At 38.1% G+C, this 18,378-nt stretch overlaps 1 protein-coding gene across 1 annotated transcript in view; it reads left to right on the forward strand.

The window, feature by feature from the left end:
* Positions 1 to 18,378, forward strand: part of LOC119423497 (protocadherin-15) — a 322,189-nt gene that overhangs the window by 205,880 nt on the left and 97,931 nt on the right. The window contains exons 24-25 of the mRNA XM_037690893.1: positions 1,687 to 1,827; positions 6,576 to 6,688. Coding sequence (XP_037546821.1) covers positions 1,687 to 1,827; positions 6,576 to 6,688 — 254 coding nt within the window. The remainder of the gene's footprint in view (positions 1 to 1,686; positions 1,828 to 6,575; positions 6,689 to 18,378) is intronic.

An 18,378-nucleotide genomic window follows, 5' to 3' on the forward strand; every position in this document is an offset into this window, starting at 1 on the left:
AGAATAGAATAGAATAGAATAGAATAGAATAGAATAGAATAGAATAGAATAGAATAGAATAGAATAGAATAGAATAGAATAGAATAGAATGTGCACTTCATTGGCACAATAGGGTAATAAAGAAATTATAAATAAACTTATTTGTTTCTCAGTGAGTGAGTTCATTAAAACAGCAGAAAATCATATTTCCATAGAAAAGGCATAGATAAACTGTAAAAATACAGTTGTGTTTAAGATAAGATAAAACATGGAGACAACACTCGGACTAGACATCAACTATAGCTCCCATAGCTGGAGTGCATGGTACCAGTATATCAATATTCATGTTGCATGGTTGCACAAAGTTTCTACAGTAAATATCAATCCAAAAACACTTCCTAAAAACAAGTTTGAGTAATTACTGTACAAGACTGCTGAACACAAGTGCCACAATTCAGCAGATCTTTAGCGCCTAATTTAAAAAAAACACACACATTTTTCATACAAAATATATCCTAAATAGAAGAGACATTCCTATGAATGTTGCATTATGCTGAATAAACACAGACATGAAAACAAAGTCTTAATCTCTTTCTAAGTGTTAAATATCCAACCGTTTTTGTTTTTTCCAACTCTCGCGACAGAAAGAGAGTAAATAAAGCTACGGCAGGTTATTACTGTGCAGACCTCTTCATAAATAGTGCTGTGAGAATATACGTTAATCGCTGGTTGCTGGGAGACAAATATCCAGTAAATAAGTAGTTTTTCCAGCTGCAGCATTTGTGTCTCTGACACATCCTCAGAGAAAAGCCCCGCCATTTATAGTTGAGGAGGAGAAAAGGAAAAAGTAAACTTGGGAGATTTTAGGCTTCAGGCACGCACAAAGTTTAAAAGTATTTGTCACAGTACATTTTTTGGGGCATCTTTCCTGTCTAGAGAAAGTTACCTTTCAGTTTAGGAGTTTCTCAGACTTTTTGTTTGACATGAGGTCTGTTAAACACTGTTTAGTTCAAACTGGACGAAAAAGGCAAAACTACCGGTATATGTCGTTTTTTTTATTTTTTATAAGGACCTAAAATATCTCCAGCAAGGATATTTTTCTGCTTGATTCTGGAGGAGTTATTGTCTGTTTACAAGTTAATTAATTCATGGGACAATTGGCTTTTTTTTTTTTTTCTGGTTGTACAGCCCTGTAACCCTTTTACCAAGTGTGAATCAACCATAGACTTAATATCTATAAACTGATACTAATGTTTCCTTTCTCATAACAGCAGTTTATTTTATTTTTCTTCACTCTTGAGGCCACTCTGTAAAGCCTGCGGTGAAATCAGCGATCACACAAACCTCATCAACACAGAGCAATTTATTCTTTCCTGACATTTGTGTCAGATAACTTCTACTAACTGATAGCTGCTCATTACCAGCAACTCTAAAGAGTATGAATCATGACTCTTTAGACGTATCTATTTAAAGTTATGCGCATCTGTGTATTTTGGATCCATTAGCATTTAGTTGTATGTGTATGACATTTCAGTCCACTATTGTCAAAGTTATTACACGTTTGATCATACACTAGATTTCACTTTCAAGCCTCTGGATTAAACTTCTGCATGAGTGGCAATTTTCCAAATAACTTAAAAGAGAAAATTTATACTCAAACATTCATCTAAATGTGAGTCTTCTGTTTTCTGATGGTCCTCTTCACAGGGTACGCCAGCAGGTATTGTTCGCTACAAGGTGGACCAGGAGGCATATCCATACTCTGCCAGTATATTTGAAGTAGAGGAAAAGATGGGACATGTGGTTACCAAAGTAAACCTTAATGAGGAGCCCAACCTAAAGTTCAGTGTAAGTATGCACATGGATGGCACTTTAGTACCAGAGCAAATGCTTTCTAAGTTTATCAGGGCTGGAGATTTTCAAAGAGCAACTGTTTATTTTATTCACACAGCAAATAAGATCTCTAAGGTGATGCAATGTCAATCCAGCTGGAGGTGCATGAGTCAGAATCTCATTAGAAAAATGATCTGAGTCACTAAAATAGCTTATAAATTTTTAAACCTGCCTACATTTTAAATCAGTTTTCTAGTTCTGAGATCTTCAGAAATATTTGTTTTAGTTCTAATCTGTTTACAGTAGACCCTCGTTTTCATGGGGAATAGGTTCCACAGAACCCCACGATAAGTGAAAAACCACGAAGTAGGAACGCTATATTTATGTTGGTATTTATATATAGTTTAAGGCTTTATAAACCCTCCCCACACTCTTGCAATGCTCTTCACAATGTTCTAAACTCAAACCTTTTAACGAATAAAAACTGTATATGGGTACTAAACGGTGATGATGAAGAAGAGATGAAGATGAAGAATTAGCTGTCCAGTGCTGATGACGATGAAGGTGATGAAGATGGTGAAGATGAGATGAAGATGTACTGCACAGCCAAGAAGAGCATTCACAGATCCTTGAACATGTTGTTACTCTGCTGTATACGCAGAGGCAGCCTCTCTGTGCAGAGAAATGCTCCTAAAGTCCAAATCATTTCTGAACTTTGTCAAACCAGCCCTTGCTGACACTTAATGGGGTTGGTCCAGTGGGCGATATGGCCAAAACTTTTATCACGATATATTTCTTAATTTTGGTCGATAACGATATAATTCCGTTATCGATGTAAACAATATAAAAGCCTCAGGAAAAACTGTACAAACTGTACAAATAAATTCTCTCAACTTTGTCAGTATTAATAATTTTAACTTTAAACAACATAACCTAACCCATGTAGCAAATGTTTGTTTCCTGCATGGGTTTCTCTTTTGATACAGCTGGGGGTGTTGTTTCAGGGACACGTTGGCTCAAACTTTTATTGTGCTTCATCTTCTGACTCTCAGCGTATTCTATCGAGTGGAAACTCTTCAGATGGAACAAGTTAGATGTGTTCACACCGCTAGTTGGAATGACTCTCCGGCACATTTTGCAGCACACTTAGACAAACCACTTCCACACCGCCGAATTAGTCTTTCCTCTCTCATCAATTATGTCATCTGGTTCCTCTTCGCTTGTGAAAGCTTGTTCAGTCAAATTCTGACTGTCATGGGCACTCATTTTGAAGCTAAAACCTTGAAGCTTAGCCTAGCCTAGCCTGCTATTGCTGACTCCTTCGAGCTGTGGTGTACGTCACCATGTACTTACCTAGATGTATTGTGGCTTTTTCTATTTGGCTTGAAACTGAAGTGGCCGCTTCGACCCGAACAGAAAAAGAAACGCGTCAGTGAAACACTGTAATCACATCGAAATATCAAAAATGGGCTTAAAACTCATATCACCATTATTGAATGAAATTATATCGTGATATACGATATATATCTATCGAATTATTGTCCAGCTCTAGTGATGATGGTCCTGCTTCAGCGTCGTCCTCCTCGTTGTCCTCTTCCTCATTACCATCGTCATTTTGATCGTCCCTTTTTGACGCCAGATGATCATAAAGTTGTTTGGCCTTTTTAACAGCAACAATTAATCCACATGGCTAATGCAGATTCCATCTTTGTTGATTCCATAATGGCAGCCAACGTTCACATACTGTAGGTTTTCCCTTCTTTCAACATGTCCAGAGCTCCAATATCAACCTTCTCTCTTATAGTAAGCATCAATCGCTGGCGCTTCGGTTCGCTGCCTGAAACTTTAGAACATGCAGAACGTTTGGGTTCCATCGTACAGTTTGAAGTAAATATCACAAAAGAGCACAGTGAAAGAGAGCGGACAGACTGCTATGGTTACTGAGCCAATCAGCGCCCGGGATACAGAGCACAGTGCTCTGGTTGGTCGCCTTCCATTAATCAGCCAATCGTGTTGTGTACAATCTTACGTTTGAAAAACCGCGAAAGAGCGAGTCCACGAAAGCCGAAACGCGAAGTAGCAAGGGACTACTGTATTCATTGAATTTTATTTGAACTATTTTCTCTGCTGGCTGCTGTAAAACCGTAAATCCCTTTGTATAATGTTTGACGTCATTGTGAAGCTTGGGGATATGGCAAGAATTGACACCCAGACCAAAAAAAAAAAAGATTTCAAACCAGCACTTTTTTTTAACTTTAGCAAATTTCTACAAACTGCCTATAACATTGAAACTTTCAAGATGGAGAATTAGAACCAGGGGTAAGACTGACCACCACCAAAGCAGCGTTCTTAAATCAAATATTTGTTAGCAACAGAATGTTTGAGGAGTGTTTTCTGCACAAATCCTGCACTAATTTAAAAGAGTGAAATACATTTGTGGGACTATAACTGCCAAGACCTTACAAACTTGAACTCTAAGCACCCTTTGAGAGAAGATACACAAAAAGTCAAGTCTTATCTTGTTTATGACAGACGGTGAAGTTGACGATTAACCCACTGTGCAGATATTAATTCACTTCTCTGTTAGGCCTTCAGTGCATTAGATTTAATCATGTGGTCGGGAGTCTTTCTAATAAACTGTGGAGCATCAGATAATGTAATTTCCAATCAATCACATTGATCTGTTACTGTAAACCTTGGCACCGAACCTGTTCTGTTATTCCGACAGTAGATTTATCTGATGTGCTGTGGTTTCGTTTTGCTTCTGGATTTTGCAAAGTTGTGAGTCCATCAGATAAACTGGGTCGTTAAACATTAATTCGATGGCCCTGTTCAGATTTTACCTGCCTACACACATTATGTGTGTCTACAAAGATGTCTTCCTACTCATCTAAATCCCTGTTCAGAGTGCAGCTAATACTGCTGTAACTTATTAGTTCCAAAACCATCAGTCCTCAGGCGCATGCTTCAATGAGCCTTTGAGTCATGCTAATTTCATATTTTGATTGGCCATTAATTAACACAAGGACTTCAGCCTCCTGTGAAGTTGCTCAAGGGACTAATCTTACCATGTTTGTTCTAAATAAGTCAAACCAAACGTCCCCTGCTGTGAACAAATTTTGAATTATGCCTGACACAAACAATAAAAGGCCATACATGTTTGCCTCAAACTCCACAACTAGAGGTAGATGAACTGATCGCTTAGCTCCTTGTGTGTTAGTTTTGACTACAACCAGGTCTTAATTTGAGCCGGATCCTGCCGGAACAGAATACAGGATCTCTTATTTTGACAGGGTGCATTCCGGTAACTGTTTGCTTGGATCAGGCTTACTAATAATAAAGTTATGACCAAATTTGACTGCCTTGAACGAACAAAGCCTACATTAGATATGTAATCTGAAAATACTTACATAAGCTCATATTTTAAACACAACAGCCACTTACGAGCTTCCTAATATCACATAAGAGCGACCCCTTCAAGTAAGCATTTTTGCTTCTACGCTTAAAAAATCTCCGCCACAAAAAGTTCAGTCATGGGCAATTTAATTAAAAACACAAAAGTGTAATTAAACAGCACAACTAAACTGCCAATCAGCTTTACAGTTTAAGTGGGTCATTAATAAAATGTGATTATTTATTAAAAATATGAGAAATGTTTGAGTGATCACGTATCCAAACAACTGCACAAATTTGTCACAATAACAGATCAAAATGTTGAGAAGACAGTCCAATTTACTTTCATTTAAAAAAAGTCTTCTCATTGGACAACTAAATAACTGAGAATTGAAGCGCATGAAGGTAGTGGCAATGGAGATAGGACTCGACACTGGCGGTGGTGGGGGGGGGGGGGGGGTGTTAGAATTCTTTAGATAAGTGGAGCTTGTTCTATCCACACAAGGAGATCTGTTGGTCAGGCTTATTCTTGTTGTACCATTAACTCTAAAATAGTTATTGAATCAAGTGTTTACTTATGTAGGTAAATGTAGATGTTAAAATACATCAGAATGCAGGAAATGGCATCTATTTGAAATGTTTTGGGGGAGGACCCCCAGACAACCCCCCCCCCCACACACACACACACACACACACACACACCATATTTGCCCTGACTACAACTTTTGTGTGCATCATTGCCCCAGAATACATTGCAACAGTAAAATAATGGTGATGCCTCTTAGTGATAAATATAAAATAATTTAATGTTTTCATCCGTCACAAACAACTTTTGAACAGGGAAATAACATATCATGTCCAACATGTGCAAGTAGTTGATCTCTTTAAAAATCTCTGATCTGTGATCAGTTTTGATAATTCTAATCAAGCTTCTTAGTCCTAAAAATAAAAATCACATTGGCAATTTATTTCAGAATGCCTGGATTGATCAGGTTTTTGGTAAATGCTGAAGGGAGTAGGATATTTGTAACAATTTCTTATTTAAATTGGAGTACTGGAGGATAATATATTAAAGTGTATTTACATTTAGGGTCGGCCCTCGTTAGCAGTCCTTTGGGTCATGTTAACAGTAGTTATCAATTAATTGGAGTCTAAGCAAGCAGAAAAACATAATCATACCAAAGGGAACACATTTGTTCTGTTTTCCAGTTTGTTTGTTTTTGCCAATAGTGTGCTTTTTATTTATTAATGTCTTGCTATTCCGTTGCCGTCCTATTTTCTCACGTTATGCAATGAATATTTGAACAAGAGCAAATGCATTATATAAATGTAATCTATATGGTGACATTCAGACTGCGTGTGTTTGACAGCTGCTGGTGGTGGCCTATGATCATGGTGAGCCTGTGAAGCAGAACACGACTCTGGTTGAAATCACAGTCCTTCAGCCGTCAATCATCCCCGTGTTCACTCAGGAAGAGTACAGGTATGCACACACTCCCTGAACTAACGTCGTCTAAAAGTATGTAGTTGTTTTGTGGAAGTGGTTTAGTGGTCAGTGCAGTAAGAAGAAACAAATCTCAATTTCAGGAAACCATCTGAATAATTTTAGACTTGGACAAACAATCTGTTCTTGTTTTGAATACGTGTGTTGTATTAAAAGAGGGGATTAAAACTTTAAGAAGGCTCGTAAGCAGAGAAGTGACTTTATTATTATTACTAACTTCCCTCTGATGTATTCGAAGTAAACAGGACCGCTTCGCCCACATATTAGCAGGAGGATTTAAAGGCATAAAGATGATACCACAGGGTGTTGGAAACCTGTTCTTTTGCTGACTCTTGCCTTAATTGCTTGAACACACAGTAGCACAGAAAATGCAAAGTCTAAACAAAATGATGGAGGTTTGCTTTTAATGATAAAATGATGAGCCAAAGAGATTCCCGAGTTTCAACTTCAGGGAAGTTAGTTATGACTCATCTTTAGATTTAAGCGGTAGACATTTACGGAACATGACTACCAGTTTGTTGGATCACACTGATTCTTACGAATCTACTCAGTTCTCTTTTTCTTTTTTTTTTAACAACCTTTTTAAACCATTCAGAGTACATTTACACTAATTAAATGACACACAGACATGGTTTCTGACCTTTGCAGGTCAAATTTCAAGAGCTTTTTCTTGTTTACAGAGCAGAGTTAAACTCTAATGTTACAGTTTTGTAGAAAAATGATCAGAAGTATAACCGGAAGATGTCAGAACAACCACATTCTGTTTATACATATGGAACATATTAAGCTTGAAAATGTGTGTGAGGAAGTTTTTGTGAGTGCAATATGTTAAAACCGTAGTATTTTCACTTTATTGTCATACATTCACCACACTAAATATAACATTTCTGTGAAACGTATCTCATTGTCTGATTGTCTGTGTGATGTTGGGCTCATTGTATTGAAGATTCACTGATTGAGATTAGTATGTATTCAAATTCTAAATCATATGCCAACAAAATTTGGTATCCCAGCTTCAAACTAATCATCCATCCATTATCCTCCACTTGTTCCGACGTTGGGTCATGGAGGCAGTAGCTTGAGCATGGAGGTCCAGACATCTCTTTCCATAGCCATCTCTTCCAGCTCTTCTGGGAGGACTCCAATGTGTTCCCAGACCAACCGAGAGACATAGTCTCTCCAGCGTGTCATGGGTCTTCCCTGGGGTCTCCTCCCAGTCGGACATGCCCGAAGCACTGCCCGAGGGAGGCGCTCTGGAAGCGCTCTGGAAGCATCCTTACCAGATGCACGAACCACCTCAACTGGCTCCTTTCAATGTGGAGGAGCAGCGGTTCTACTCTGAGTCTCTCCTGGATAACTAAATTTCTCACCCCATCTTTAAGGGAGAGTCCAGCTACCCTACGGAGGAAACTAATTTCAACTGCCTGTATCCACAATCTCATTCTTTTGGTCACTACCCAGAGCTCTTGACCATAGGTGAGGGTAGGAACGTAGACCGACCGGTAAACAGAGTTTTACCTTACAGCTCAGCTCCCTCCTTACCACAACAGATCGGCAGAGAGTCTACAATACTGCAGATGCTGCACCAATCCGTCTGTCAATCTCACGCTCCATTCTTCCTTCACTTGTGAACAAAACCCTGAGATACTTAAATTCCTCCACTTATGGAAGAACCTCAACCTTGACCCAAAGAGAGCAATCCACCCTTTTCCAACTGAGGATCATGACCTTAGATTTGGAGGAATTAATCATTGTGGTTTTATTTGGAAATACATTCACTTTTTTACTACTTATCCATATCTTGGTAATGGAGGAAAGAGATCATTGAGGAAAACCCAGACGTTCCTCTCCACAGGGACACTCTTGTTCCTTCATGGAGATGTCAAGACGTTACCAAAAAGGCTACATAATCCTGCCAGTGAGTTCTGGGTCTTCTCTCAGAGGGACATCCTCCAAAAACCTCCAGAATTAGACACCTAGGAGGCATCTTAATCAAATGCTTAAACCACCTCAGCTGACTCTTTTCAACGAGGAGGAGCAGCTTTTTTTTTAGCTCCACCCAGATGGCCGTCACGGCCTACTCTGCTGGGAAAACACAAAGATTTCACAGATATTGAGCTAAAACCTGATGCGGTATTAGCTGATAGTAGAATCGTTTATAACTCGTAGTGTGAGCGTAACACATTGCAACATTGCATGAGATTGCACACAATCCTATTCTTGAGATTTGACCCAAACAGCGCCGTAATTTTTCACCACAAGATGTTCTTGGGCTAAATCTCTTATCGTTAAAATGATTTTCAGACATTGTTGTTAAGTTTAATAATGAAAAAACAACATCTGCTTGTTTGTTTTTGTTTTTATTTTAGGATAGAACTACCCTAATATGTCATGATTGTAATTCCAAATGTCATGAATGCATAAAATATGCATGCAGAGTTTCACACGCACTTGTCAGCCATATTGGCATCATTAGCTGTTTTCACTCAGTGGGTCACTCATAGCTAAAAGCCTAGAAGGAGGTTTAGTTGAGTAACTGCTGCGACTGTGATTCAGTCAGAGCAGGATATCCACCCATGCCTTTCTTCAGCTCACTGTGGACGGCTCCGTGCACCTGCAGAATTAGTATGCAGTCAGCGTTGCAGATGCATGAATAGTTATTAGCATCCAGTGGAAATGATCAGCATGAGGTTAAGTGAACCAAGAGGAAATATTGAAAGATTATTGAAAGCCTTTCCTTCCACTCTCTATCCAGTGTGTGCGTTTTCATCTGTGATCGCAGGCGCAGGTTTTTTTCCCCGCGCTATCAAAACGCCTTGCAGCTGCTCACTTTAATTAATCTAATTAGAAAATGATAAGAGTTAAGAGCCAAAAAATATTCCAACAATCAAAGCCTTGCATTTTTATAGAGATGTTTTATGATCAAAGATGGAAATGTGTTGCTTTGTCTTGCATCATTACACAAAGATAACACTTTAAAGCATGACAAGAGCTTTAGATAAACCCAGCTGCTATTAATCAGATTCTTGGCGTGCTTCAACTGCACACATCTGGTCGAAGAACCACAAAACCAACCAGAGAAGAGGTCACAGTCCTTATCGACACCAGACATTTGCAAACTCAGAGGTATCAGTGTGACAGTAATCCTGTTTGGCTCCCATCAAAGTAACTGAAATACTAATAGATGGAGTTATTGGGTTTAATTAGGAAGATGCCGGATTATATAACACATACAAACATTGATTCCGATAATGTCATTGATCTGTAGAGCATCAAAACACCACAGACTTAAACCTTTAATCTTGTGACGAGAACAGACAGAATAATTTTGTCAACATCTCCTTTGCAAGAAGAAAATGCCCAGAACTGTGAATTGTACTCACCCGGACCTTTTTTTTTTTTTTTTAAGGCCTTGCTTAGAAAAGATTTTTCAAGATTTTAGATTAAGCTTTTATGTAACTCAAATTAATCAAAATTAATGTTTGTTGTCAGCTCAGTGCAATTTGAAAGTGCTTTACAAATGATTGAATAGGTAGAAAAAAAATGCTGATTAAAAGCTTGCAGAAATAAAGTGGATTTTTATTTAAAAAGAGTTCCGGCTTGAGTGTACGTTTACAAGTTGATTCAAGGGTTTTTATTCTACTGCTGCTGAAAGCAAAGCAGCTGTATTTTTTTTTTCTGCCCAGGTCCATATCTGCATTGGTTTGTCAGTTAGCAAAACTTGGGACCCGAAAGTCCCAGGTTCAATCCCCAGTCACTGCACATCACGTGGCGTCACTGGGCAGCACGTCTCATCCCCAAAATGTCCCCCGGGCGCTTTCAATAGCTGCCCACTGCACCACCTGGTGGTGGATGGGTTAAATGCAGAGACTAATTTCGCCATTGTATGGAAACATACAGTGCTGACATTGTGATGACATTATTATTATTATTATTATTATATCATGAATCTCTGGATGAATTTTAATAAAACTCACAGAGAGTAAACACTGAATCAACATTTAAAAACGATTTCATTTTGGAGCAAGCTCAATTCAATATGGCTGCCACAGCTAAACAACATTAGCCAACATGAAAATAGCTCTAACTCAGCCAACTTTACAGGTAATGAGTTAATATTTTGTGTGATAGTAGCTGAGAGTCATTCCCAACACATCATCTAAGCTCTACATTGCACAGCATATATTTACCATTTAGGGTCAAGTCAGTTCAATATGGCTGCCTGAGATCATGCATTGGTCAAAAGAACTGTAACTATATGCATTCCTTCAATGAATGTTGGACCTTTAATTGATTAAATTATTTTTTATAAGCTCTACAACGTTAAACAAACCCTGTTTCTTGTATTTTACACTTATTCCATCCTATGCGCTTGTGATTAGTGCTTATTTTAATTTGCATTCTTACACATTATACATTGTATTTTCTATTTTGTTGAAAACGGACAGATGTGAGTACTTGGATTTATTTTAGTGAAGTTATTCTTGTTCTTGTGAGCTTGGCTACAAGTTAGACTTCGTACAGGAAAAGAGAGCAGAGAGACTCCAGAGGGAACTCTTTGAGAAAGCCCAAATAGCCAGAAAGGAACATTTTAGGCTTTCAGAGAGTTTCAGATTACATCACTGCAGCCAGGGGACGGAAAGCAGGACAGAAGATGCTATGAACAAGTTTTTTGAAGATAAAGAATAAAAGAAATGAAAACATTAAGACTCTTAAGATTCTTCAGTTTCTAACATGCTTCGACCTCAGACCTCTTCATATGAAATACCACATTACCAAATCTTGTTTAAAAAGTTTTAAACCAGTAATGATGTATAGGAGAAGAGCCTCGGGATTTTTTTTCTCAGGAAAGAAAACTTCTGTAGATTTTTCTACCTGGGTTATTGAGCGTTCACCAGGTTATGAGTCTCGGGAAATGTTTTACATGAAAAAAATAAAAGGCCTTGCATTCTTAAAAGAATACATATCGCCCACACACTTGTTATAAAGAAACATCACGTGCAATCTGTGTGAACTCAGGGAATATGTTGGGTGAATATTTTGCTATCAGACAATGTGTGCACACACATGATTGCCCACTTTTCATAGTGGATGGCAATAATCTAGACAATTTGTCCAGTCCAGAATGGATCCCACCCTGCTTGATGCTTTTAGAGTACTCCACCCTTACCACAATCTATTATTATTATTATTATTATTATTATTATTATTATTATTATTATTATTATTATTATTATTATTATTATTATAAGCTGGTCAAAAAATGGAATATTAAGGTGTAATCTCCATCCAGCTGTACATTGGTGACCATTATTTTGTCCAGGACATCCCTCTGATACACTAAAGGTAATTTAACGAAACTTGATACAGTACATGTACTACCACTAGAGCAGGGCTAGTCAACTAAACTGCTCAGGGGGCCACAGTTTCTGAAAGCCAACAGCTCGGGGGCCAGACATCCAGCGATTAGTCATTATGTAAATAAACCAAAGTTTACAATGATCTTACAATGCTGTTATTGCTAGTATCACTCAACCCCCTGTGAATAGTAAACAGCCATCAGTGTGCTAATGATCCATTGTTAGGCTGATGGTCCTTCTTGAGCATGTGATCAGCTGGTTTTGGTTGTCAGCAGCAAACTGGTTGATCCACTCTGAGAAGGTGCTATTTAAGAGACTGAGCTTAATACAGCACCTCAGACTGAGGAAGTCTCTCGGATGAGAAACGAAACGTTTCTACATTTTTTTGCTTTGTTTTGTTTTTTTGTTTTTTTGAATGTCCAGAGGACCAGATTGAACTTTTTTTTAGATTTTTCTACCTGGATTATTGAGCATGCATCCGGATATTTACAATGATCTGTTACCTTTTAATTTTATTTTTTTTTTTTATTGCATAGAATCATAAATGCAATAAACAGAACCAAAAACCCAAACCCAGAACAAAAATAAATAAATAAAATAAAATAAACAATTTATTTTTGTTGATGAAGTGGGACTGATAGAAGTCACCCGCAGGCCGTAAAATGGAACGCAGGCTGCCAGATGAATAGCCCTGCACAAGAGTGTCACACAATCTTTTTTATCACCCTAGCTTCAAGGTCAAGGTCATAAATCAATGTCAAATGTTATACAAGGTATTTGCTAATGAGACTACTGTTGGATTAAAAAAAAGGAAAATCATTTCATTATCTCTTTACAAAAAGGAGCTACACAAAGACAGGAGAAGATTTTTAACCCAGTGTTCTTGCAAGGGCAGACGGTCATGAAACAGGCTTTTACAGGTGTTCAAAGTTACATGCTTAGCGCCTCGTCACGAGAATCTGCACCGGAGCAGTGCAGGAAGTGTTTATTTTATTTTATTTTTTTAATAATTCTCGCTTATCAGCTCCTCCTCCAGACTGCGTCAGGTGCCTGCAGGCTCTTCTCTGAGAGAAACATCTCTCTCTGACCTCACACACATGGTTCAACCTTAATTTAACATTGGTAGTGATAAACATCCATGAAGCTTTACCTAAATTCCTTTGACAACTATCACTCTGGTACGTCAGACGAAATGCTTATCCCAGCATGTGCTTTACTCATTGTTGGCCAAATAAAATGTTGCCTTTTGATGAACATATTTAAAGTGAACAGTTTCACAGCAACTTTTAGTAACAAGGTCTCGTTAGGTCATTGCTATAGATTGCCTTATTGCTGTTTGTCAATAGAGAAATAATGTGCCATATGCAGTACAGATATGTCCTCAATAAAACTATTCATGGTTTCCACATCCATTTGATTTGCGAGACAGACATTCTGTCTTCTGCTTTTAGTTTGAGTAGTTCCTTCAGATACGGTAGCTCTGTTGCCAATCACCAGACATCATGTTGCACTTGGTTTCACGCAGAAATGACGCAGAAGTTTTTATTACTCCTGATACAATAAACCAATTTTTATCCCATTTCAATTTCCTCTTGTGTTTAAATGTCTTGTTTATTATTTGATTATATTTTAAACTTTGGTCTTGTTGGTACACCACAGGCAGAGTTCTACAGCCTTGTGGGCTCCTTTAATTTTGTATTATCTTGTCCTGATGATTTTAAAGTCAGCTTGCTCCACTGATGTTTAACAATGCAGATGGCTAATTAATATAAAGCAGTTTGTTGCGCATGCTGTATAATTTGTTTTAATTGTGAGGCTAACATTGGGATTTCTTTAGCTTGGTATGCTAAAACATCATCTTTATGTGATGTCATTTTTTTATATTTTTCTTGTAAACATGCAACTTTTTTGTTCTGCTGTTAAGCTGCAAATTAATTTTGAAAATTACACATAAAATGCATCACATCAAATCACCATTTACACTATTTTTACCATTATTATGAAGTTAACTGTTTTTTTTACTTGCTTTTGGCCTTTTAGTTGCTGTCTATGAAACGGGCAAAAACAGGTGAAATCATACTGCAAAAATGTCTAATTATGAAGTGATTCTAATAAAAAAAGACTAGAATTGAATTAAAAAATGTGTTTTCTTTCAAAAATATTTCCTTATACAGTTATGGGTAAATAGTTAAAGTGTGACAGTAAAGTCTTGTTGGTGTCGCATAGCTGTTTATGTAATTTAATTTTGGTGCATTAAATTCTACTACTAATTGTGTTTGAATAATACAGAAGGTTAAATCAAAGAGTAACAGCAAGGCTTCAATTTTTATTGCATTACTTTAAAATGACATTGAGCCCCAACGTTCGATGTCATGTTGTTGTGTCCCTGTGGGATTTATAATTTGCTAATAGTATTTTATTTAATTCATTTTTGGTTGCAAACACGAGAGAACGCATCATCCCCGAGCACGTTAAGTCACAAGAAGCACATCTGGTACACCAATTAGGCTGAAGGTTACCTTCCACAACACCAGGCCGGTGCACACAAAGTACTCTTGGCAATATTACGTTTGTGACAACAAATGGCCACCGACTGCGGTGTTGCTATTTATAAGGATCAGTCACAGTTGGGAGACAGCGACAGATGTTGGGAGGGGGACGCTGGGCAGAAAAAGTTGGGATGAGATCGTAAAGGTGATGAGGGAGAGAGCAGGAAAAGCACTAATATTTAGGTTTAGTGGGGATAAATGTATAAAAGTGACTTTGCTTTTAGTGTTTTCATTGAAGTTGACAGGCTGATAGGCAGCCACTCGCAGACAGACAGATCAACATACTGGATGATAAGTCTTTAAAATGACACATGAGCTGACAGGCTGACAGACTGAAGTAGATTAAGCCAACAGACAGGTGCTTTTTTCCCTCCATTTTTAAATGATGAAATGCTGTGATGCAGATGGACAGGAAGATACACAGACAGCCCAAACGACAGACGCTCAAAATATTTCACTTGCTTGACAGATTATGCTCGGAGTCAGCGCTCAGACTTTTGCACTCGCATCTTGATGATGTGAAGACATCCTTCACATGTTTGAGCATTGTTTTTATTTGTGCTTCTTCTCTAGAATGCTTCGTTCAGCTCTGGATTGCAATAAAAAAAAAATCCCGTATAAATGGGAAATGACGTTGTGTGAGCACCGCAGGTGAACGGCTGCCTTGCTCCTTCAGATCAAACGGCTCGTATGGATCTGAAATATAATGAAGCACCAATATAAACGCTTCAAAAGCCGGTGAAACGGCAGCTCTGGCATAAATGAATCCATTCTTATTTCTGCAGGGTTTTGTGACTTTAAGAAAAGGAAGTGAAAGTCGGAAAAAGAAGGTGTTGGTAGTCAGGTTTCCAACTTTTTCTTCCATCTTCTTCCCTTTAGATTACGTTGAGCTGGGCCCAGGTTTTCACTGCTCCCAGACAGGTGCACGGATAGTTTTTAACCTCACTAACAGTATTAAGACAACACATCTTGTTAAAAAATGTGATTGCGCTCACTTTGAAAGCAGGTTTTGTTTAATTTATGTGTTTTCTTGTTGCTGCCACCGTTGGTTTGCATATCCCCACTGCCCTGAAAGGTCAGTCTCTGCCAAGTGTTGAGGCAGAAACTGTAAAGATCAGCACAGAAAATTAATCATCTTTATTGACAGCCGGCACAAACTCAGAACCTGAATTCAATCATCATTTATTAATATCAATCAATAAGTCCCAATGTTTTAAAACATTTAATTACTCATGACAGCCAACCAATATGCTTCATTACAGTCTTTCTTTAACTTTTCCAGGTATGTTTCTGTTTTTGTAAAAAAAAAAAAAAAAATCAAAACTTTTTTCAGCTACATTTCTGGTGCATCATGCGTAACGTAATGAACTTTTGAAAGGTTGACATGTACCCAGCAAAGTTAAGTCAGGTCCTCTGGACGATTTCTTTTAGTTGAACCTAGGGACAATTTAGAGTTACCAATCAGCCTAACATGCATGTTTTTGGTCTGTGGGAGGAAACCGGAGCACCCGGAGAAAACCCACGCATGCACGGAGAGAACATGCAAACTCCACCCAGAAGGCCCCTGGACCGGGGTTTGAACCAGGGACCTGCTCGCTGAGAGGCAGCAGCTCTACCAGTTGCGCCACCGTGCTGCCCAAATTAAAATATAACAGACTCAAATTTGTGTAGGCATGCACATATTCATGCACAGAGCAGAGAAATATTAATTTAAATAAAGGTGTCAGATGCAGTGAAAGCATGGCCAGGTAAATTAAAGAGTTGGGTACATCCAAATATTCATTTATAGTATTAAATGATTAGACTGAGCAGGCGTGCCGGGCTGAGAATGTTGAGAATAAACAGCAGATACACTCACAAGCTGAAAATCATAATTTTTTATTGTTAGTGGTGTCTTAACTCTTTGCCTTGTTTGGACTTTTGAGCCGTGCTCGACTCAGACACTCCTGCCTCTCAGCTGACTAACTATGATACTGTGAGGAAGATGAGGAAGGATGGGGGCAGTGGGGGACTAGGAGGTGAGTGTTGGGTGTAGTTGTGATTGGTGCAGCGATGCTAAGCAGAAATAAGAATTAAAAAACAAAACTAGTTGTAATCTATTACTACAACATTTCAACTACACACTGCTCTGAGGAATGTGAAATAAACACTCAAACCACATTTTAATGCAAACATTTATTATTATCATTATTATTATTATTATTATTATTATTATTATTAAAATAACACCTGCTCTATTTAAAACATCCATTATGTCTCATAACTTTAAATCACTGCCACATATGAACACAATGACACCGTGAAGCCTTAAAGTCCAGCTGGAGAAGATCCCATCAGGGTTAGCAGAAACTTAAAAAAAAAAAATGGCTCAGCAGCCTCCTAATGAAAATCATCTGATTGATTAAAAAAAAAACACTTCTGGAAAAGAGGTCTGGGATAAATAACATGAAAGATGAAAGTGAGTATGCCAGAATTAATGTTTCAAACCGAAGTTTGTGGATTCATCCATGCTGTGAGCTCAGACTGCTGATAGAAATATGTGGTTATAGGATTTCTGACTGTTTGCAGTGGATTTAAAAGAACCTATATGGATCAAAATCAAAGCTTTTCAGAAAATAAAATTAATCAGCTGTTATGACTTGTTGTAAAGGAGGTCTGTCTCTATACCACAGAAATATTTTGTTTCTTGGTTTAAAAAAAAAAAGAGTGGATATATTGCCTGAGCAGCCACTAAATATAGCCTATTTAAATTTAAATGGGTCAGAATTCCCAAAATGACGTAGTTCCCTGGAAAATAAACAAGCCTAATGCGTGTGTGTGTTGGGCGATGGATGTAGGAACGCTAATAACGAGCTCAACACATATTCAATATTATATTTACTTTCATTACTGACAGCATTTAGCAGCAAACAAACCACAGTGAATTCATCTTACTTTATGTTGTGTTTAACATGGTTTTACAAGTATTTTATTGTATTTATTTGGCTGGATAAAACTGTTAAACTTGGTACAAATAAGAAAGAAAGTGTTTTGAAGGTCACTCTGTAGAGAATGGCTTCAGATTGAAGATATGGTTTGATGGTGAGCCCTTTCTTTCTGGGTCTTTCATGCAATGCCGTACGATTGATTGTGTCTCTATAAGAGTAGAGAAGCCACTTTGTGCATCTGACAGAGAGACCATCATTACTGCGTTCTTCCTCAGGGGTCGGACTGTTTCTTAGCTGAACAGGAAAACTGCAACACTTTCTCAGCAGCGTGTCTAACCAACAGGGGAGGGTGGTGCAGAGAAACATCCACCCTGGGTAGTTTATGTCATTGTCAGTGTGAAGGCAGCCAGACTTTCTGGGTGCCTCAGCAGAGACAAATGCAAGGATGTGCTTTTTTAGCTCTGGACTGTCCCATAATGTCAGTGTCAAATTTATTTATAGAGCACATTTAAAAGCAACAATCGGAACCAAAGTCTGAGGAACAACCTGAGGAAAACCAGGCTGCATGTAAGGGACGTTCACTTCAGGACAAATTGAGGTTGCTGATTGGTCACTTGCTGACTGCTCAGTTGCTGACTGCTCAGTTGCCAACATGCCTACTGGATTGATTGACAGGTGGTGTTGAGGATCCGACTTGTGCAAAAAAAAAAAAAAACAATAGATTTCACTGGCCGGTTTAAGACTCATTATTTATTCCATATTTATTTCAAATTTATTCAATGTTTTTGTCATGAACCAGAGGCCGGATCGCAAACAACAACAACAACCACTGA

This window comes from Nematolebias whitei, chromosome 17, assembly GCF_014905685.2.
Source record: "Nematolebias whitei isolate Nwh7 chromosome 17, NemWhi1, whole genome shotgun sequence".
In the NCBI taxonomy this organism is placed as follows: Eukaryota; Metazoa; Chordata; class Actinopteri; order Cyprinodontiformes; family Rivulidae; genus Nematolebias; species Nematolebias whitei.